Source organism: Pelodiscus sinensis, chromosome 14, assembly GCF_049634645.1.
Source record: "Pelodiscus sinensis isolate JC-2024 chromosome 14, ASM4963464v1, whole genome shotgun sequence".
NCBI classification, from domain to species: Eukaryota; Metazoa; Chordata; order Testudines; family Trionychidae; genus Pelodiscus; species Pelodiscus sinensis.
Genome location: NC_134724.1, coordinates 28,845,832 through 28,868,421, shown reverse-complemented (window position 1 = coordinate 28,868,421; position 22,590 = coordinate 28,845,832). Strand labels below are relative to the sequence as shown.

General features: G+C 45.0%; 1 protein-coding gene across 3 annotated transcripts in view; it reads right to left on the bottom strand.

The window, feature by feature from the left end:
- TCF12 (transcription factor 12) overlaps window positions 1-22,590 on the bottom strand; it is a 350,291-nt gene that overhangs the window by 109,021 nt on the left and 218,680 nt on the right. For all 3 annotated transcript variants that reach the window (XM_075897314.1, XM_075897315.1, XM_075897316.1), the window contains one exon: window positions 8,512-8,576. In XM_075897314.1, coding sequence (XP_075753429.1) covers window positions 8,512-8,576 — 65 coding nt within the window. The remainder of the gene's footprint in view (window positions 1-8,511; window positions 8,577-22,590) is intronic.

Below are 22,590 nucleotides of genomic sequence, written 5' to 3'. Positions count from 1 at the left end.
TAATTCAGGAAAACAGCCTGCAGGACATCATTAAGAACTGACATTCTTCACACTTGCTTGATACTGCAAATATTTACGTAGGTAAATAACTTTACACATGAATAGTGCCACTGAAATGAACTCCTCACACAGGAGCGGCCCTAGACGAGCTGCTGGCAACCGGCGCCCTAGGCGAAACATGCGATCGGTTCACAATTGATGCTCCCACCTCCAAACCCCTCAACGGCCATTTAATTTGGTGCCCTAAGCGACAGCCGAGTTTGTGCCTATGGACGGGGCCGCCACTGTCCTCACAAAGTTACTTGCAAATGTTTTTGCAGAATTGGGCTAAAACACGGAGTAATTGGCCACAAAAGCTCAACACTCAGAGACATCAGAAAAGCATCCTAAAAACTTTTTGCTAAACGTATCTTTGAAAATACAAGCTCCCTACTTAGTAATTTCAATTTCAATATATTTATCATCATTTCTTAATAGCCTTCTATGGTTTTAAACGTTTTACAAAGATCAATGAAACATGCCCTTCAAAACTTAGAGTAAAATCTTCAAGAGCCTAAAACCCATTTTCCATAAGACTTAGAAACCTAAGTGCCTAAGCCTCTTTTGAAAATGGAACTTAGGCACGCCTGAAAATGGTACTAAAATTTTTACATATTTCACATTACTGCTCCTGTTAGAAAACTCAGATCCCAACTGAAAAACCCAATCACATTTCCACATTACTTTCACCAGTTATCATTGTAACCATAATGCTGAGATACAAACAAGCATCTATAGAGATCCATGTTACACTGCAATGCTTTGCAAAAGCTTCACCACCTCATTTAAACCAGCAAGCTGCTAAATTTTAACATTAGAGATACTGCATCATGTATCTTGACGAGAAGTTCAAGTTAAATCACAAGCTGTGGTCTGTCACAGAACTCCACTTAAAATAGTTACATCAGCAAATTTTATAGTATCTTAATTTTATACCCCCTGTAAACATTAAGATAGCTTATATTTGTAAAGAAAAAACAAATAAAACCTTTAAAAATCCAACTGAGATAAAAACAAAACCAGAGGAATCTAATCTGCTAAAAACTATTTTTCTCTTTTATTTACAACTTCTTTAAAGGGGATGGAAAGAGTTACAAAGATAGGTATATCCTAGGAAAAATCTCAGGAAAATATTTTAACAAAACAAAGATTAAAATAAAGAAAATTCTGGCTTTAAAATAGTTTAATCATCAGAAATTAAAACAAAATGGAGAACTGTTGTCACTTAAAAGTGGGCATACAGAATCAATTTATTTGAAGCAAAACTACAAAGTTAACTTATTTCTACTGCAGAACAAAACAGTTTATGCAGTTTGATTTTGAAGCTATTTTGAAATTCAAAAAATTAGCACAAATGAAAATTAGCCTACTTCCAAAATAATGTCAAACTTAAATGATTATATTTAAATATGCACATACTGACTTGTTTGAATAATACTAATAATTGCTAATACAATGTACTACAGTCTACACTAAAAATAATTTGAAGTCCATAACCTGTATTTCAAGAGGTACTGACACTTTTCAGAAAATGTGAATATTAATAAGAGCTTCGCAATACAGATACAAATGGGTCTTTGTTTGCAACATCTGTATTGCAGGGAAAAGAAGGAGTAAGGAAATCAAGGTGACTCGTACTTAATAGGAAAAGCAGTGCTACAGTCAGTACTGCCACACAGAGCTGCCTTTTCATGCCTTACAAACTACTATTTAGAGATTTGGAGAAGTGTCAAACCCAAGAGCTAAGTTTTTCCAATATTAGACATTCCTGAAAACACTAGATCAAAGTGTTTACTGGAAATAAGAATATATTTTCCCCACTGAAAACAAACAATCAGAAATGTATTTCTCTGATTATGAGCTACACCTGGAAAAAAAGAACATACTGACACTGAAATGGAAAAATGCTTGCCGCTTACAACTTATTGTAAGCATTACTAAAACCATTTATAAGAAATAACACAGGAATAAGCTGTTGTGTTTTAAATACAAAAATTACAAATCTTTGGATAGCATTAAAGAGAAGAAATAGGAGGTTTGCTAATGCAGTGTACAGGCAGTCCCCGAGTTACGCGGATCCGACTTATGTCGGATCCGCAGTTACGAACGGGGCCGTTCCTCTCCCTGGTCTCCAGCAGACCAGGGAGAGGAAGCAAAGCAGCGGAACACGTGGGCAGCGGACAGGGCTGTCCGCTGCCCACGCGTTCCGAGGCTTGGCTCTGCTTTGCCCCCCCTCCCCTCCTCCTGGTCTGCAGACCAGGGGGATGGGGAGCAAAGCAGAGCAAAGCCACGGAGCCCGAGGGCAGCAGGACAGCCACGGCGCGTCTGGGCTGTCCCGCTGCCCCCGTGCTCCGTGGCTTTGCTCCGGACACCTGTGGTACAGCAGCTGGGGCGCTGCCAGTTGGTCCCGTAGCGCCGCTCTGGGCGCTACGGGACCAACCAGGCAGCACCCCAGCTGTTCTGCCCCAGGCGTCCTGATTCAGCCACTGCTGGTCAGATTCAGCAGCGGCTGAATCAGGACGCCTGGGGCAGAGCAGCTTGGGTGCTGCTGGGTTGGTCCAGTAGCGCCGAGGAGCGGCGGCGCTACTGGACCAACCCAGCAGCACCCCAGCTGCTCTGCCCCAGGCGTCGCCAAGTCAGCCGCTGCTGAAACTGACCAGTGGCTAACTACAGGAAGCCCCTGCCCCGGGCTTCCTGGAATCAGCCGCTGATCAGTTTCAGCAGCAGCTGACTTGGGGATGCCTGGGGTTCTTAAGTTGAATCTGTATGTAAGTCAGAACTGGTGTCCAGATTCAGCCACTGTTGAAACTGATCAGGTTCAGCAGCAGCTGAATCTGGATGCCAGTTCCGACTTACATACAGATTCAACTTAAGAACAAACCTACAGTCCCTATCTTGTACGTAACCCGGGGACTGCCTGTATTACATACACTATCAATATTCGCTTCTAGAAAACTGAATTCAAATTATCACTTGAGTCACAAAAGAAAATCTGGTAGACTCAGTAAATGCACATTCCACTCCCACTGACAATTTGGCATGACAAGTTGTCCGCTCAAGATAAAAGGTGGCTGAGATTTTCAAACTAATGATCTTGAGCATCTCAGTTTCTGGGTTCTCACCTTGGAATACCTTAAAGGCTACCTCTCATTACAGTTGTTCTTCAAGATGTGCTGATCATGCCCATTATAAGTAGGTGTGTGTGTGCCATGTACACAGCTGTCGGAAGATTTTTCCCCTAGCAGCACCCACCAGGTCGGCTGGAAAGCTCTTGGGAGTGGCCACCTTTATGGTGCTCTATATAGCCAACACTGACCCGCACCCACTCAGTTCCTTTTTGCCAGAATACTCTACCAGAGGGTAGGTAGGTAGATCTTGGAATGGACATGAGCAACACATCTTGAAGAACAAGTTACAAGAGGTAACAACATTTTTGTTCTTCAAGTGACTGATCATGTTGATTCCAAGTAGGTGACTCCCAACCAGTTATCTGGTGAAGGGGTCAGAGAATAGTGAGTTTCAGACCAAAACACCACTGTATCAAATGTAGCATTATCCCTGGCCTACGGGGTAATGGCATAGTGAGATATAAATCTGTGAAACAAAGACCATGTCACCACCCAGCCAACACCTGGTTAGGAACATGAGCCAGCAATGTGGTAGATGATGCTTGTGCTCATATGGAATGTGCAGTTGAGGGAGGAGTCAGGACCTTGGCAAGGTCATAGCTGGTCCTAATACAAAAGGAAATCTGGGAAGAGACAGGCAAGTCTTTCATTCTGTCAGTGACAGCGATGAATAGCTGAGTAAATTTTCTAAAACATTTAGTGGGTTCTATATAGAAAGCAAGAGCACATCTTAATGTCCAGGGAGTGGAGTGACTATTCTTTGTTGGTTGCATGCAGCTTTGGATAAAAGACCGGCAGAAAAATTTCCTGATTGGCAATAAAATGAGGAAACTATCTTAGGAAGGATGGCTGGGTGTGGTCAAACCTGCACCTTGTCCTTGTAAAAGGCAATGTAAGGTGGCTCTGATGTCACGGCATTAAGCTCTGATATCCTTCTGGCCCATGTGAACACAACCAGGAAAAGTACCTTCCAAGAAAGATAGCGGAGGGAGCAGATTGCTAACAGCTCAAAAGGAGCCCCCTTAACTTAGACAGCACGAGAAAAAGACCCATGGGGGAAAATAATCTGTCTCACATGAGAATACCATCTGTCCAGACCTGTTAAGAAGCAGTCTACCCACTAGGTTAGCAAACAAGGAAGAGCCTGCCGAGTTGAGGTGAAATGCTAAAATAACTACCTCTGCTAGGCTCTGTTGATTTAGATTATATGTTCACAAACCAGGGGGCATGCACCCCTGGCGAGGTGGAAGAAGTTCCAGGGGAGGCACGAGGCCACCCAGTCCCTTCCCCATCAATCTCCCCCTCCCGCGAAGAAAGAGCCCAGTCCATCCAGTAAAAAAAATTCAGAAAATACCAGACATGTGAAATCCCAGACTTGGGCATCCGCTGGAACACATGCAGCTCAGGCTGGCTGGAGTGGGGGAGGGGGAGGATGGAGCATCCCAGTCAGACTTAAAAATGGCCACCTTAAAAGGGCAATGCCTGCTTCGCTCTTAAAAGTGCAACCTTTTGGGGGGGGGGGGTCAACAACTTTTCCTCTGGAGTACTGGCACTTTTTTTTTTTACACTGGTCCCGAGAATTAAAAGAGCCGCGACTGTTTTTCGGCCCTGATCTGTTCCTTTTTTCCCCCTCTTCTCAACAAGTTTTGCTGCTATTTTTTGAGGGGGGGCGGGGGTTAGGGTTTCTCAAAAACCAAAAAGGGGGCATGATGCTAAACAGTTTGGGAACCACTGATTTTGATGAAGTAAGTAGTCCAGAATAAGTCTCATAGTTTGAAGTCTTTGTGACAAAGGAGAGAAACAGGAAGGAACACCATCTTCTTTGTTTTATATAAAACACTGTTGTGGCATTGTTTGTTAGAACTGAAATACACCTGCCATGGACTTGGGTAAGGAAAGTCTTGCAGGCATAGTGTAGTGCATGAAGCTCCTTGACATTGATGTACAGCAGAATTTCTGCCAGCGACCAAAGGCCTTGTAGTCTGAGGTCACTTAAGTGAGCAGCATAGCCCATCACCAATGTGTCCATAACCAGAGTGAATGTCTACTGTAGGCTGGAAAAGGAGACACCTGCGTAGACTGTTGGGGGTGGGGTTAGGGTTAGGCCACCACTGGAAGGAAGTGAGGACCTGAGGTGTGAGACTGACCACTCTGTCCAATCTCAACTCTATCTGTAGATCTAGGCCAGACACACCTCAGAGCATGCTGTACTACGTATATATAGGCTAACATATGACCAAGTAGTTTTAAACAGCTTCAGGTTGCTGTAGGGAAGGCTATAAGAGCTCTTACAACAGCTCTCATAGTAAGAAACCAAGATTATGGTAGAAAGACTCTGGCCTGGTCCTTCACTTAGGCCGGAGACCTGTCCCTGATCCACCAGTCATCCACACAGGGGAATATCTGTACATGTTTTCTCCGTAGGAAGGCTGCCACTACAGCTATGCATATCATGAACACACAGGCAGATGCCGATAGGCTGAAAGGGAGGACTGCAAACTGGAAGTGATTCTTGCCCATCATGATCTAAAGCCGTGGTATCCAACATGTTAGCCACTAGCCACATGTGGCTATTTGGCCAGTTGAGTGTAGCTAGTCCTCTATAGCAGTGGCCACTATAATGGCTACTGCTTCAGAACTGGTTGGACACTACGAATCTAAAGAAACATCCCATGTGATGGGATTATGGCAATGTAAAAATACATCTCCTTCAAAAAATACGTCTCCTTCAAATCAAGAGCTGTGTACCAATCACTCAGATCCAGTGAGGGTATGATTGAACAGAAACAGACCATAGGAAATCTCAACCTCTTCAACTGGCTGAGGTTGTGCAGTTCTAAAATATGCCAGAGCCCATCTCTGGCCTCGGAGATTAGGAAATATTGGGAGTAAACCCCCTTTTCCCATAAACTCTGGAGGGAACTCCTCTACTGCTCCCTAACTTCAGGAGCAGTTGCACCTCCTGTATAAGGAGTTGCTCATGCGAAGGATCACTGAGGGATGGGAAGGAGAATGGAAGGGTAGAAGTGGGCTAAATAATTTCCAAATATAAGAAGAGGATACAGGATTCACTCTGGTGTGTCACTGCTTGGCACACTTTCAAAAGGTCTTTTTGGGGGCTGGAGACTATCTGAGCACTACCCAATTGCTAGAAGAGCCCGTATGTCTTCTCCTATTTCTACAGCCACCAGTTTGCTCAGCAAAAACCCCAGAACTGTCAAAGGGCAAGCCCTGTATCATATATACTGCACTTCTGTAGAGAGGACAAATACTTGCAGCCACAAACTCTTGCACATCACAATGTCCATGGACATTGCGTGGGTTGCAGAATAATCTAACATAGCCTTCAAGGATGTTCTGATAGTGATCTTTCCCTCCACTGAGAGCCATGAACTCAGAGTGAAAGTCTGCAGGGAACAGCTCTTTACATTTGGCCAAAGAGACCCAATAATTAAAATGATAGTGGCTCAGCACAATAGAAGGAAGCTCCAACAATTGTCACTGTAGTAAGAAGGAACTGAGCAATCAGTGGGTTAGCAGTGGTCTAAATACAGCACCATAATGACACCACTCCAGAGGGCTCCACAGCCAACCCAATGGGTGCTGCTAGAGAAAAAACCTGATGACTGTACATGCAGTGTGCACACACCTAGTTGGAATCAACGTGAGCAGTCACTCAAGAACAGCAGCATTTTCTAAAATCTAAAGTTGGAGATCCTGCAAACAGCAGCACCCACAAATTGCTAGTGACTTTTGAAAAACTTGTTTCAAGATGGAAAACCTCAGTAATTATAGGTCAGAATAAAAGCACATAGGCAGAAAAATACACAAAGGCACAGGGGGGAAAAACCCAAAACAGAAGACTCAAAGAATGGGGTTTTTAGATACAGGCCTCTGTCCTCCAGGTTATTAATCAAATCCAGTCTAGGTCAGTAGCTGTTGGCAGCTGATGGTTATGGCAGCCTATATGAAATAAGGTTAATTACTTTAGTCTAATCCCAGTGAACATTCACACCAGCTGGAAAGGAGGCCAAGAATTGAATGGGCTCAGTCAAGGATGATCCCATCTAGGAAATGGGTCATGTATACTGAGGAGGCAAATTGCCATATATACATAGCATCCATAGCACATATATTCATGTTATTTTTAAATAAAGAACTTGACTCTCCATAACTGTGGAACTTGTTGCCCTTTCACAAACATGATAAACTCACCTCAAACATACATACAAAAGATTTGAGAGGCCATCGGACAGCACTAGTTCTCACAAAGCCCAATTCAATCCAAAGTCATTAGACATTTACATTTATAAACACGAAACTATTTCTAAATTTGAAGAGTAAAATTAAAAAATATTCCTCTATTTTCACCCTTTTTTCTGTCTTAGCTAAGAACTCTTAGCCTGAAATGTTTAAGTGAATTCACGACAAGTAGACATCCTTCTATAAAAGGGACACAGCTGAACTGGAATTTTGCAAATTCAATACTATCTACTTAAGATTGAATACAGGGATGTAAAGAGAGTAGTCGATTATCAGCTACCCAATAAACCTAGGCTTATCAGGTAGTCGAGTCAACTACTTGCATTCCCATCCATCGCCCTTCCTGCCTCTATATCAGAGGCAGCAAGCAAGAGGGAGAGGAGAGAAGCATGAGCTGGTGCTGGGAGGAGCCAGCTTAAAAGCCAGTTCCCCTCAACACCATCTTTGTAGTGCAGGGGATGAGGGGAACAGAGGAGACAGAGGTTCAGTGGTCAGAGACCTGACACAAACCGGGACTGTTCAATCTCAGCTTGTGCCTGGACCTGCCCCACTGTGATTCTGCCTTTTAAACGAGGTAAGAATAGATAGCTCTTACTACATTTAAAAGGCAGAGCTGCACCAATCCCAGAGCTGGCGCAAGCCGGGACTGTTCAGTCCCAGTTCGTGTTGGCTCTGGGAGCCACCCACACTTCAGTTCTTCAGTTCTGGGAGCTACCCCTGCTGCAGTTCTGCAGAGCACCTCCCCATACAAACTAATCATGTAGTCAATACAAATTTGCCGACTCAAAGGCAATTTCCCCCCTCTTGATAGCCACATTTCCACATCAACTGCTGTGAATGAACCGCTTGCACCCTAACTTGATTAGCCTGATTTACACAAGTACTGTCTTTCTTTTGTTGTCCTTATATACATTCTCATGCCTCTGTAAACTCCACTCCAATTAATCTGATGAAGTGGATTTTACTAACGAAAGTTCCTAATAAATCCAGGCTCCTCATTTTTGCAGATAAAGACTAACACAGCTACCCTCTACAACTAATGAAGATAATTCAACTTCTTTTTAACTATCACCACACTTACTTGGCAACCTGGTACTCCTGGGTCTCTGCCATACAGTGGAAATGGACCTCTATCTGATGTTTTTCCTACAAAGCAAAAGAAAAAAAGATTTGAAATAAACCCATTTTTTAACTGCCAAGATATTTTACATTGAAATGTTTGCCAGTACAACAAAACCTGAAGCTCTCTGCAATCTACAGAAAGCAAACTGCCAGATTAAAACTAGGTTTATTCATATACTTCTTTTATAGGGTAAAATACCACTATTTAGTATACCAACACACCACAATACAGATTAGGGATATTTCTGTACAATGTTATAGCTATCAACTTGTTATTAACAAAATGAACATTTCTAATGTCAGCACTACAAGTTGAAAAAAATAAGATCAGAAACGCAGTGAAGTAAATGGATGGCATGCAGAAAGTTAACATTTAAAAGTGGATGCCCAGAATCATTACCTCAGTATTTGCAACTCAGAACTGAAGACTTAAAGCATTTGGTCTGTGGTGTTTACATGAAAAGTGCACCCTTACTAATCTAATAACAGAATAAAAACAATCCACAACATTAGAGGACTTACATCTTACTCTCCCAAACGGAGATAAGGTGCTATTGCAGACGGAAACAATGGGGGGAGGGAGGGAAGGAAGGAAAATCAAGGACTGAGTGCTTGCAGCATAGTAATCATAATAAAAGAAATTCTCAAGACCATAGCCCTCCAATTGCTAGGCAGAAAATGAAGCCCACATTCAAATGCCAGGAAAAAGGAGTGCATGGAGGGGTGCATGCACAAAAACTCAAATTTTTAAAATGCAGAAACAAAAACCATATAATTTGCAACAGGTTACTGTAATTTCATGCAACTGTTGCCACCTTTATTAAAGGCATTGCATATAATTAATCATTTGGTGGAAAGAATCAATAGCATACTAGGGTATACTGATATTTGAAACAAATGCTACAATAAACTAACAAGAAGTGCAGGTGCTGACACACGTATCTTCACTGGTATTCTATAGTACAGTAACATGAGTTCCAAGTTCAGAACATTCAGAATCACACATAACCCACCTCTCTAACAAGCACTAACAAACCATGTGTCACGTTATTGGATTTTAAAGTGAACAGGGTCACTGTAGCACCCACAAGTGGTGTTTGCCCCAAATTCTGTACAAAGTGGATCCTGTGAGGCGTCAAATGAAAGCTTATGCTCGGCTGATTCTATGTATGCTACTCATGTACTTGTATGATTTTTGTATGTGAAGTTATGAATATGGGCTCTGTTCCTGTCCTGTAAATGTTCTCTGTCTGGGAGGGAGCAATGGGCCTGGACTGGCTATTGTGAGGAATGATAGTTCAGTGAATGGATGTGCTAACTAGCACTGCTTCATGGACAATGGCTCTCAGAGTGGCCAATACACACCTGAGGAATGTGTCTGGAAGTCTGCAAACCAGTTAGTGCCTAATGGCTACTTGCATGTGAAACACAAACAAGTCACTAGATCATGTGACCAGCTCCAATTTGGGAGACACCAGGAATATAAAAATCCCATGAGTGCGTCTCCATCTTGTCTTCTATCTTGCTCCTGATTCTGGATGCATCCTTGCTAGCATCAGAGAGCCGGGAAGGATTGCTGACCCATCCTGATACAGAATGTGCACCAGAGATTTCTAAACTAGCAGTTTGTAACATCTCTGCTAAGAGCCAGCATCAAGAACTTGGTGATTGATGTATGTAATGTATTCTCCTTAATCTTACTCTCAACCATTTTTTTCTTTTATTAATAAACCTTTAGAATCTAAAATCTAAAGGACTGGCCCAGCATGCTCTTGTGGGTAAGTTCTAAAGTGTAAATTGGCTAGGACTGTGGCTGGTTCTTTGGTACCGGGAGAATCTGTTCGGAGTAGGTGAGATTATAACCTCTCACCTGTGCGTAAGGTCTGAGGCTGATTGTGGCACAGGATAAGCTGGAGTGTATGAGGGGTTTTGCTCGTGAGGTTTCCTAGCTGAAGTGCTCTGTGCAACTGGCTTGTGGCTTATTTGGGAAAGGCCTCCAGTGGTTTTGAGCAACTCACCCTGAGCCGATGCCCTCAGCAGTGTCCAGACCCGGCCGGGTCCATCATACCATGTAAGTGGCAACTAGCATGAATTTTCCGTGTGTTTTAGATAGGTTCTTCCACACATTAAGAAGACATGGGACAGTAAAGAAAGAAAAATGTAAAGCAGCAGCTTAGTTTAGGGTTTCAAGAAACCAGCATCTGATGGTTCACTGCAACTCTGGTTAAGTTCTCAATAAAGCAAAAGTTCAGGGCTATTTTGGATATTTCCTCTCCCTCCTCCCCATGCCGATGCAGGCAATAAAGTCTTTTGATAACAAATTAAAACGTAATAGAAAAAAACCCAGTAATTTTGTAAACTATGATTGATTTAATTAACCTCGTAAGCTCACATAGGCTCTGATACTCATCTTTTAAAACATTTATCTCAGGAGAAAACTCTAACCATACAAAAAGCTCAATTAACCAACCCATTCAAGACAACAAACCAGACTATCACAGTTAACTGTACTTTTGTATGGCTGTGTCCCTTTGCTTGATGGCACCACACACATACAGGGCTGTGGTCATGCAGAACAGCTGTCCTCTTATGTTGCTGGTTGGGACTGGAGAGCGTGAAGGGGACAAGGTACTACAGTACTCCACCTTTACTCTAGCTACTTCTGGTAGCAATAATCAGCAGTGAGAAAGATATTCTTCAGGTTCCCTGTAAAAACACCTTTCCAGGCAACAACATAAAGAGGCAGGAAAGTGCTCCAGAGCTGGCTTTCTTACAGTCCATTTCCAGTGCTGCAGGCTGATAACCCAAACTTCTGGGTCTAGTGTAGATGTGGGCTGAATAGAAACAATCCAGGCTCACTCCTTATCCTTGTTTTGGTATGAGAGACCCAGGGAAGGCTTTCTAAAACTTCCTCTTTCTGACCCTTGCCAATGCTTGGTGGCAGGGGAAGGGTGTATTGGAAGATGGTGTTCCATGGCTCCCTTATTCTGTTTGCTCATGCTGTCCAGGGCAGACATGGAAGGAGCTTCTCCCTGCTCTATCCCCCAATTCTCAAATACTTTCTTATTCATTCCCACACAGTGGAAACAAAGAAGGTAGTATGTAGAATGGAATGGGAAAGAAATTGGTAAAAAAAGAACCAATAATTAATGTGGAGTATGAAACAAACAAGGAGGGGAAGTGGAAAAGAAAAAGTGAATGAGCAAAAGATTATAAGAGTGGGGGGGAAGTGAGCAGGGGGGAACAGAAGTGGGAGACGTTGCACCCATAGGTTTGAAACTTAAGCTCAGACAACCATGTGTTTCATAAAGAATCCAGAACCTGTAACATGCGTCCACACAATTATTCACTGATATGTCCTAACCTTTCTGTGTTCACTGTACTCTCAGATTTATCAAGAACATGAGATTGATGTTATTATTTTAAAAAAATTACTACTTGCTAATACCAGCTTTGCAAATTCAAGTCCCAATCCTGGAAACACCAGAAGGAATAGTGTTTGTCACCAGGAATATCACACTAAGGTTAAGTATTAACAGCACCCAGACTTAACATGTGGCTTAGAGGTTCTCTATTAAGCCCTGAGGTGTTTGATTTTTTTTTAACCATCTTTGATAGTAAAAGAAACACTCAGGAGGCTGCTCCTACTCAATTTTAATGTTAATTATCAATCTCACAGATGAGTGGAAAGAATCAGTAAGAAACCACTGATTATAAAAAACCTTAATTAGATAACTGCCCCAAGTGTGACAACCCTTAGTACTGTACTCAAAAACTACCCAAACTATTCAAACCTAATCTATTGTATCCCATAAGAAAGTCTTAATGAAAAATATTAAACATTAAATAAAGTGTATGATGAACTAGATAGTATACAATAAAGACTGCTAGCTTTAGCTATTTACCAGCTTTAAATGCCCATTCTTCACTGGTTTAAATTTTTGCTTGTTAAGCAAAAGTTCATCTTGTTCATTTTATACAATTACAAATTACTACGTAAAATAGAATAAATGTCTAACTCCTCTTAGAGCATCATTTTTGCATAGATATTAACATATGGGTTACTACAAATATTTTATTGTAATTTGCTTGTGAAATGGGAGCAGTGCTGTAAAAAGAAAAAGAAAAAAGTGAACATTTTTCTGCTGAAGCAATTTGCCTCTAACAACCATCAGGCACCAAACAAATAAAATACCTAGCATGCAAAATTATTTGAAGTAACATGAATCATACTGCTCACATTAACCAGACTCAGCATTTTCTTTCCAGAAAATGAGACTCTTACACCAAATGATAAACAACTTTGACTAAAGTATGCAGTATTCCAGGCAGGCTTTAAAACAAATATTTGTGCAACAGTAAATTACTAAGACTGGAAAAATCATATATAGATGGTTTATGTAACAAATAGGAATTGCTAGACTCAAGGAAAATGAGTATTTTATACAGTAAGTACTATCACTTTAAAAGCAAGACAGGTTCACAGTACTAGCCACAACAGTCCAGATTCCACTTCTTCTGAGAAATGATTTAGAAAAATGAAAACTATAGTTGAAATCCCATCCCCTAGAAATTCATCAGAACTGATGGGCTCCTAGGAATGATAAAAAAATGTAGCAATTCACACCAGATCAGTCCTCTAAAGGCCAAACCTTTTATGATATGCATAAAAACACACTCTGCAGCTTTGGGATAAAGTTCAGAAGCATGCTTTTGAAGGTAAAAAGAAACTATTGGCCACATCCCCAATGGTGGCATTTCATGCTCACAAGGCTGCAGTCACTCCAGCTGGTCTAGAACTGGGAGCTACTCAAGTTACACAGAGAAAACTGGAATCCTATAACATATTGTTCCAGAGACTTTACTTCAATCATCTCCAGGTATGTCCTGTGATGCTGTCTGAAGGGGAAGGTGACCATCTATATTAACAAGGTCACCACTAAACAAAACTGTGAAAATCTTACACAAAGTATGCCTTGTGAGGTATCATTGGAAAAGATGTAATCTGGTCAGTATTATTATCTGGTTATAATATATTATTAAAAGATAAAATTATTAAAAGATGTTTAAAAAGTAACCGTGTAACCATTAAAAATCCTAGCTGTTACATGCTTTGCAGTACAAGTGAAAGCTGGTTCCCTGGGAGTAGGGCTGGCAGCCAGAGCCAGTGCACATAGGGAGCCCACTGCCAGCCTCCCAGGGAGCCAACTGCCAGCCTCGCTCCCACGTAGCCAACTGCAGGCTCTGAAGTATAAACTTTATGCTGCAGAGCCTGCAGTGCAAGGTGGCAGCTGTAGAAGAAGGAAAGAGCGTGAAGCCTGTGCCTGTTGCTTGAACCAAAGTAAGCAAGAGTTATACTATGAGAAATAGACAGGCCATGTCAAAAGCAAATGTTTGCCAGCTGTACCAAAGGGGGCCTGAGCTCGTCGGGTCACCGGGCCTCCGGCCCCCTCCCCGCGAGTGCGCGTCCCCCCGCAAAGTCTAGTCTTCCCACCTTCAAGGCGGGAGATTCGAATCATCGACCGCGTTTGATACAGCCGCTCGGGCGGTCCTCTGACCATATGCTTCTCCCCCCCCCTTTACGGAGGGGGAGGGAAAGGGGGGCCCGGGCCCGCCCTCACTCACAGGCCCCAGCCCAGGGCCCTAAGGACACGGAAGTAGCTAACTCCGGTCCGGTTGACGGGGCTCCTTGCTGCAACTCGTCAGCCCGCGAGCACAAGTGAGCTCTGCCCTGGGCTGCTTCCTCTCCCTCTTCAGGTGTCCCTACTCCCCCCCTCCTCGGGGTGGTCACCTTTGATTCCTCCGTCAGCCTGGCGGTAGGGCGTCCGTACGCCCGCAGCCTGCGCTGGGCTGGCTCTACAGTCGGGGCGGCTGCCGGCACTGGGCTCCGAGAGGGGAGTTGCTCCTCCTGACCTCCGCCTCCCTTTCAGTACCCCTCCCCTCCTGCTCGCTGCCGTGCGTTTCTTCCCCCCCCCCCCCGAGCGGAAGGGGTTACCCTTTTTAAACTCCCCGCTGGGCTACGGCCCCCGCCCACATCACCGGGCAAGCGTCGCCACGGCCGACCGCCCGGTCTCCTGATTGGCCAGCTCTCCTGCCCATCAGGGCGGGGGAACGCTGCCCACGCTACCCCTGTGCCGTCTGCCGCTTCGCCGCCGCTTGTGGGGGCGGCCCGCTTTTCCTGCCCCGGCGCGGCTCGCGTGCACGCCGCACACTGCTGGCAAGCCCTCCCCCTTGCCGCTAGGAAGGCATGCTCGGCGGCGCCCCAGGGACGGGCGGGGGTCGCCCCGTCACACCAGCAAGTCAGTGTCTCTCAGCACTAGAACTGCTAGCATGGATAGAAGCACATGAAGTATGTAAATACATGTCACCAGGACAGCAGAAGGACAACCAGCTGAGTACAGTAATTCCTCATTTAACACTATAGAGATGTTTCAGAAAATGATCGTGTTAAATGATCGTGTTAAATGAAAATGTGTTATGCGGGGTCAATTTTCCCATTGAAAATAATGGAAAGGGTGGGGTTTGTGTTTCAAGCAGCAGTGTCTGCTGGAACCAGGACATAAGATTGGGGGAGAAAGGGGACTAGTTTACAGCAGGGAGGGGAGGTATTTGGCTCTGGGGAAAGGAAGGTGAGGAGAGGGGAGGGGGATTGGGTTGTGAGTATGCCCCCGTGATGGGTCTGCCGGGACCTGCACTGCATCCGGCGAAGGGGGGGGGGTGCCGAGGAACGGCGCAGTAAGCAGCAAACCCTCCGCCGCTTTCAAGGGAGGCGGGGGAAGCCCCACGCAGCCGCCAGCAACAGGCCAGCTGGGGAAATCGTGTTATTCCGGGGACGGTCATGTAATACAAAAAAGTTCCCTAAAAAAAAAAAATCGTGCTATTGCAAAAACGTATTAAGTGGGCACATGTTAAATGAGGAATTACTGTACATAATAAAATAGTTGGAAAGAAGAGTGAAAGCATAACACTGGGTAGTGAATGCTTTGGAGCAAAGTACAAGGGGAGGTACCAAACATGTTATTAATGCATAAGAGAATGCGTACAGTGTGCATCATAGATTGTTCATTTTGTTTATAAATTTTGGGGTACCTCAACTTAATCCTTTGACTAGCTTGGGGGCAATAGTGAAATTCATACTACTGATTGAGCCACGTTTATTGTTTTGGGTACAAATATGTTGGGGCTTGCAGGTCATCTGGCTACTGACACCTATTAATGTACTTTGTTCAACAATAAACCTGACTCGGGTGCCTTTGTATTTTATTTGAGTATGTGGTCTTTGGGGGCTTTTGTAAAGTCTATTATGCTAGCTATCTGCGCAGAGTTGGCATGATATCCTGAGGGAGCATACGAAAACGCACGCAGCCAAACATTTATCATCACTGACGGAGCAGAAGACCTGTCAGGATGCCTGAATTTACAGTATCGCTGTCCTGAACTATTATAGCAGCTGGCTCCCTGAGAGCAGGGCTGGCAGCCGGGAGCCAGCACATGCTGGTGAAGAGTGTAACCGTAACAGAAACCATTGAAACAGTTACACTCTTACATCCCTAGTTATAATATGTATAGAGACAATATGTCTTGAATTATAAAATTTTGCTATGTTTGTAACTCAAACATATTATGAGTCTGAGAAAACCCCTCAGGTTAGCTCTTCAGAAATAACAGAAGAACTGCAAACAAGAGCCCCTGCATTTCATACCTGAAGACACCTCAAACAGCAGGCATGTAGTAGGTGCAAGCAAAAATTTGTTATTCATATAAAAAACTGATGGCAATGCTTGCATGCCACTGAATGACTTGAACCCATGACACAACAAGGATTTTCCCACCAAAATGGATCAAGATATAAAAAGAGAGAACAAAGGTTCTTGGATACCTCTTTCTTTCCCTACTTCAGGATTGGTGAATTCTGACAGGTGAAATGTGAACTAAAAGGACTAGGGACCTCAAAACTATTTGGGCAATCCTGAGAGTCCTATAGGAAATGAGATTTAACATTCTTGCTATTTGTTTTGTATTACCTATTTGATTTTAGCTAATAAATCTTTGTTAATTTATTAAAATGTTGGCTACCGCCAATATTTATTCTTAATTTGAGCTTCTATTGACCTGTGTAAGTAACTGGCCCCCATGTCAAGAACCACCTTATATGCAGCATTTTTTGGTATTAATACAAACAGGGGATGCATTGTGGAATATACATCGACATCACATCTCAAAAACCCAGTTACATTAAGTAACTTTCTCATGCTTCAAGTAGATTCAGTCATGTATTCCACTTAGGTGTTTCACAAGCAACACCTGCAGGAGGTGGGGCTCAGAATCTCCTCAAATAAGGAGTACAGAACTGCCTTCCCAAACTTTGCATCTCCCTCTGATGCTGCAATAATGGTGTAATGGTTTGTAATAGTATGTCTCAATGAGACAGCCCTGCCAACATCCAGTATTGTGACATCATGTATGAATACTATTGACATAGCTTGCACTCTCACAGAATGAGCTTACCCTCATTGAGGGTGTGTGGCGATGCTGGTTTGTATGCAATCTGGAGGCAAGAAATTATTCATTTAGAGATTATCAGTGAGAAGACTGCTGGTCCTTCACTAGTCTACATATAATACAAACAGAAGAGGCAAGCCCAGGAAGGTTTAATCCCATTCAGATAAAAGGCCAGATACCGTATGATACGCAACCTGTGAAGATGCTGCTTCTCTGGAGCTGAGTGCAGCTCAAGAAAAAACACAGACAAATATACAGCCTCGTTTAAATGAAACTGAGACACTACTTTAAACACAAATTTTGGGAGCAGTTGCAAAGTCTCTGTCTCTAGTGAACTGTGTGTTAGGGTATGTCTACACTACAGCGTTATTTCGAATTAACTTATTTCAAATTAGTTAATTTGAAATAAGCTAATGTGAATTAACGCATCTAGACCCAAAAACTAATTCGAAATAGCATTTTGCTATTTCGAAATAGCACATCCACACTGATTGGATGCTAGATCGCATTTAAGGGCAGCTGAAACCGGTTCCTACAGGGCATCAGGTCAGTAGTTGCTTTGTGTGGCTGCTGTCTGAGGCTATCTGAGACTCGTGCTTAAAGGTACCCCCCCTAGACAGCCGGTTCTCAGCTTTCCTGCTTGCTTGCCTACCTCGCCGAGGGACAGCAAAGTGTTTTCCTCTCTGCCTGATTTGGTCGCTCTCCTTTGGGACACCGCTGCAGTCGGCACCATGGAGCCAGAGCCGCCTCTCAGCACTCTGGTGCTCATGCTGAACGTGTTGCTGCAAGCCTGGAAGCAATTGCTGGAGGCTGCCTGGCACCTTCTGCAGTAGGCCAGCCCCCTGCCCCTCCCCCTCCCCCTCCTGGGGGCCCTGGAAGAGCGGCGCCCGGATGCCAGCGTGCCCCACCACATCTGGCATCTGGACACCAGCAGCGACTGGTGGGACCACATCATCCTGGAGCACTGGGGAGACCAACAATAGACTCAGAACTTTAGGATGAAAAAGGACATCTTCCTGGAGCTCTGCGAGTGGCTCGCCTGTGCTCTGCAGCGACGGGACACACACATGAGGCCCACCATTCCCCTCCACAAGCAGGTGGCCATTGCCCTCTGGAAGCGCTCCATGCCGGATAGCTACCGATCCATTGGGAACCAGTTTGGCGTGGGGAGATCCACCGTTGGAGCGGTGCTCGTGCAGGTATAACACTCACCGGCCACTGGGCCAGCACGGGGGGGTTGCAAGGAGGACATGGGCTACTCCAGGGAAAATGGGGGGGAGGTGGTGTAAGTGCCCTCCTTGGGAGGGATCAGTCCATCCCGGCTGCACTACAGACCGCCCCTGGTGGCCAGGATTGCAGCGGGGGTTGCTCCTGGGAGTGGGGCAGTGGCGGGGAAAGAACACTCCCAGCCATCCGGGCGCCCCAGTGACTCTCGGTTTTGTGTCTCTCTCTGCAAGTGGTGAAGGCCATCAACAGGATGCTGCTCCACAGAGTCGTCCGCCTCACCAACCTGCATGTGGTCATCCAGGGGTTCAGCGCCCTCAGCTTCCCCAACTGCAGGGGGGAAAACGACAGGACGCACATCCCCATCCGTGCCCCGGACCACCAGGCCACTCTCCTCATCAACAGGAAGGGATACTTCTTGGTGATCCTGCAGGCCATGTCTGACCACCGGGGCCAGTTCACGGACATCAATGTGGGCTGGTTTGGCAAGGCACACGACGAACGGGTGTACCGCAACTCCGCCGTGTGCCAGAGGCTGCACGCCGGGACTTTCTTCCCCAACCACCACATCAGGGTCGGGGACGTGGACATGCCAGTGTGCCTGGTGGAGGCTTCCCCGGCCTCGGATGAGGCTGCTGACAGGCTCTCTGGGATGGCTCGGGATTCCTGGGTGCAGGGCAGGCTCCCTGAAGGCTCCTGGTTGCCGTCGTCCTCCTCCTCCTTCTCTTCCCGTGTCAGGGGCAGGGCCCTCTGCCCCAGGGTTGATGATAACCGGGGGGCACGGATCGTCTTAACCCCCCCAGGATGCGGTCCAGGGCCTCAAAGTACGGCCGGCCTCCGGGTCAGCCCGTGGTTGGGAGGCCCTGGCATAGGCCTGCCGCATTTCTTTTATTTTGCTGCACACCTGCTCCTGGGCACACACATGGCCTCTGGTGGCCAGGCTGGCAGCCATGCGGCTGTAGACGGCCGCATTCCTGTGCCTAGTATGGAGATCATGAGCATTGGAGGCCTCCCCCCAAATCTCAATGAGGTCCACGATCTCTGCACTTGACCAGGAAGGCGCCCACCTTTTGCAGCCCCTGGGAGCCTCCAGCCTGGTCCTGGGGAGCAGTGGAGGGCTGGGTGGCAGCGGGTGGCTGGCTCATCCTGTGCCAGGTACACGGTCTGCTGGCTGTGTGCTGGCAGGCTGGCAACTGGCACAGGCACTATGGCCAGAGTCTGCTCCTTTAAGGGCTCCGGGGTTGGAGGTGGGGAGGAGCAGACGAGTTCTCCTGGTTGTGTCCAGAGTGGCCACCAGGGCTCCTGGGAAGGGTTGGAGGCCAGCTAATTCGAAATAAGTGTCTACACAGCACTTATTTCGAATTAGCTATTTCAAATTAAGCGTTATTCCTCGTAGAATGAGGTTTACCTAATTTGAAATAAGGGCTTCGCAATTTCAAATTAATTTCAAAATAACTGTCTACACAAAAACTATTATTACAGTTAATTCGAAATAACGTCTGTTATTTCAAATTAACTCTAGTGTAGACATACCCTAACATACTCTGCAATCAAAGGCTGTAGCTCACACACTCACCTCTCAGATGTTATCACCAGGAAGAATGCATTTTTTGACATAAGAGAAGAAATGGGGAAGATGCCACAGGCTCAGACAAAGATCAGAGGAGACCTACTAACACCATGTTAACATTGTAAAAGGGAACCAGTTCCCACATGAACAGATGGAAATGAAGGCTTCCTTTCAAGAATCTTCCTATCCATACCGACAGCACTGGAAAATACCTATCATGAATGAATGGGTAGATGAGAGATTGAGATCACCACTAGATGCATTCTGAATGGGCTAGGAATAAGGCCCTACAATTAAAGATTCAGCATGTACTCCAAGATGTTTTCCATACTAGCCTGTGTTGGCGGAACTCTCAAGACCGATGACCACATTGAAAAATGTTTCCACTTTGCCAAATAGGCCATTCTGTTAGAAGGCTGTCTACTACAATTAGGACCTGTTGAACAGGCCCCAAACATCGCTCTTCTTCCTCATTCTACCATGCAACAACCATGCCACGGGATGGAGGGAGCTGAGTATAGGATGCAAAGTGCAACTGTGATTCTACATGAGCAGATCAGAATGGAAAGGAAGGGAAATGGAAGGTTGAATATACAGCACATAAAGGTCAGAAACTAGTACTGCCACACTCAGTCCAGGGCAATGAGCTTGGCCTATTCCACTTTTACCTTGAGGCTGACTTGGGGAATGATCAAATTTGAAGGAAAAGCAACAGGAAAGCTTCCAGCTGAGCTGGAAGACACTGTTTAGGAGCCTGGACTGAGGCCCCCTTGACAGCAGAATAAATAGTAGGGATGTTAAATTTTGATTAATCAGCTAATTGAGTAGTTGCTGGAATTTTTATTGACTACACGATTAGTCAATAAGGGGCGGCGCTTGCTAACCCACTGCCTCTCTCCCTTTGAAGTGTACAAAAGCCGCTCGCAGCTTACCAGGCAGTCAACTAGTCACTTACATCCCTAATAGATAGTATTTCCTGTTGTCCCTTATAACAACCAGGTCAATCATCAAGATGCACGAGGCTGCAAAGATGACTCCCAAAATACTTCAAATACCACTCATATTCCAGGGAAAAATTCCTGCTGGGAGGCCTGCGGGATGATTGTGGACACTGGGTAAGTGATCAGCTACTGGAACAATAGTCTCATCAATGCATAACTGTAACAACCTGATCACCTTGGGCCGAGCACCGGGGAATGCTCTCCCCACTGCATGTTCAAAAAATCCTCAGGAGCAGTATTGTTGGTAAGCTTGTGAATTACCAAACCCTTAACAGACATATCAGGTGGCCCAAGCTCCAGATATGTAATGGAGCTGCCTGCCGCGACCACAGGCCCTAAAATTTCCAGTGACCTCAGATGAGCTCCCTGACCTATCAAAGAGGCATGGTGACAAGAGCTTTAGTTCGTAAGGGATAGGCAAAGAGAATGCTTTGGCATACATTCTGCTGAATCTAACAAAATAAAACTAAAAAGCTACACTAAAATAGCTTAAAAGGTTGAGAGGTTAAAAGCACAGATATCTCCGATTCCAGTCACAGGTAGTAAGAAAAAATGTAGGGAGGTCAGGACAGCACTGCTTCATATAGCCCAAGGGAGGTGCTACGGCCATGAGGAGCGAGTACTACTCCTTTAGGGCTACTGCTAGACAAAATTATGTAGCTCTGGTGGTCTGGATGCACAGACAGATAAGAGGAATGTACAGCTGCATCTACTTGAGAATGGAATGGATTATTAAGATCACTTGTGTTGATACACAACTGCAAACTATATCCAAGTTTACATAACAAGTTCTGTGTTTTAAAATGGAATAATCCACAATGACAAGACAAATTTTGCAGATGTGTCAGGACCTAGGAGGAACTATTATGTGCTACTGAGCAATGCAGAATTTGCACAGAATTGATGTTCTGGACAGAATTTTCTTTTCCCCTGCAGAATTCACACTGCAGAGCTGTAGGTTGCAACTAGGGGCCACTGGATCCAGTACAGCCCCATTCGGTGGCTTGCAAATAGAAGACATTGCTAGTGGGGAGGAAGAGGAGATAGAGGGTTATGCAAGTGGATGTTCCCCCTCTGACAAGGTTTTCTTTAAGTGTGCATGCTCTGAAGTAAGGATGTAGCATGCAGGAAACACCATACAAGCCTGAGACCCAGCACAGGGCTGCATCTTCTGCTGGATCCCTGGGCTCTGGTGAGGGGAGGGAATGTAAGTGTCTGAGCAGTGGGATGCTCTGTGGCTGGGCTGTGTAGGACAGTGGGTGCAGGAGTCTGAGCTGCACAGTGGAGGCTCTAGCTGAGCTGCAGTGGGGAAAAGGGTACTAGTGTCTTTCCCCCCAGCTGGGCTCTGGAGGAAGGGGAAACAATTGGCTGCCCCTCCCCCCCCCAGTGGGGCTTGGAGGAAGGGGGTGCAGGAATCTAATTACCTCAGAGGGGTTCTAGAGGGAAGGGGACAGAGAAACAATAACTTGGCTATTCCTGGGGGAATGTTCTTTTGTTATCTATATTATTACTGACATAATTGCTGATAGGTATTTTGAAATGATGAATTATACATTAATTTTTGACAAACAAAATATGCAGAATTTTAAAAAATTGTGCACAGAATTCTTAATTTTTGGCACAGAATTCCCCCCCAGGAATAATGCACAAGTTTGTCCCTCATGACGGCAACATGACAGCCACATTTTCATATGCTAGTTGCATATACTGTAAAATAAGTAATTGCAAGATATCAAATTAT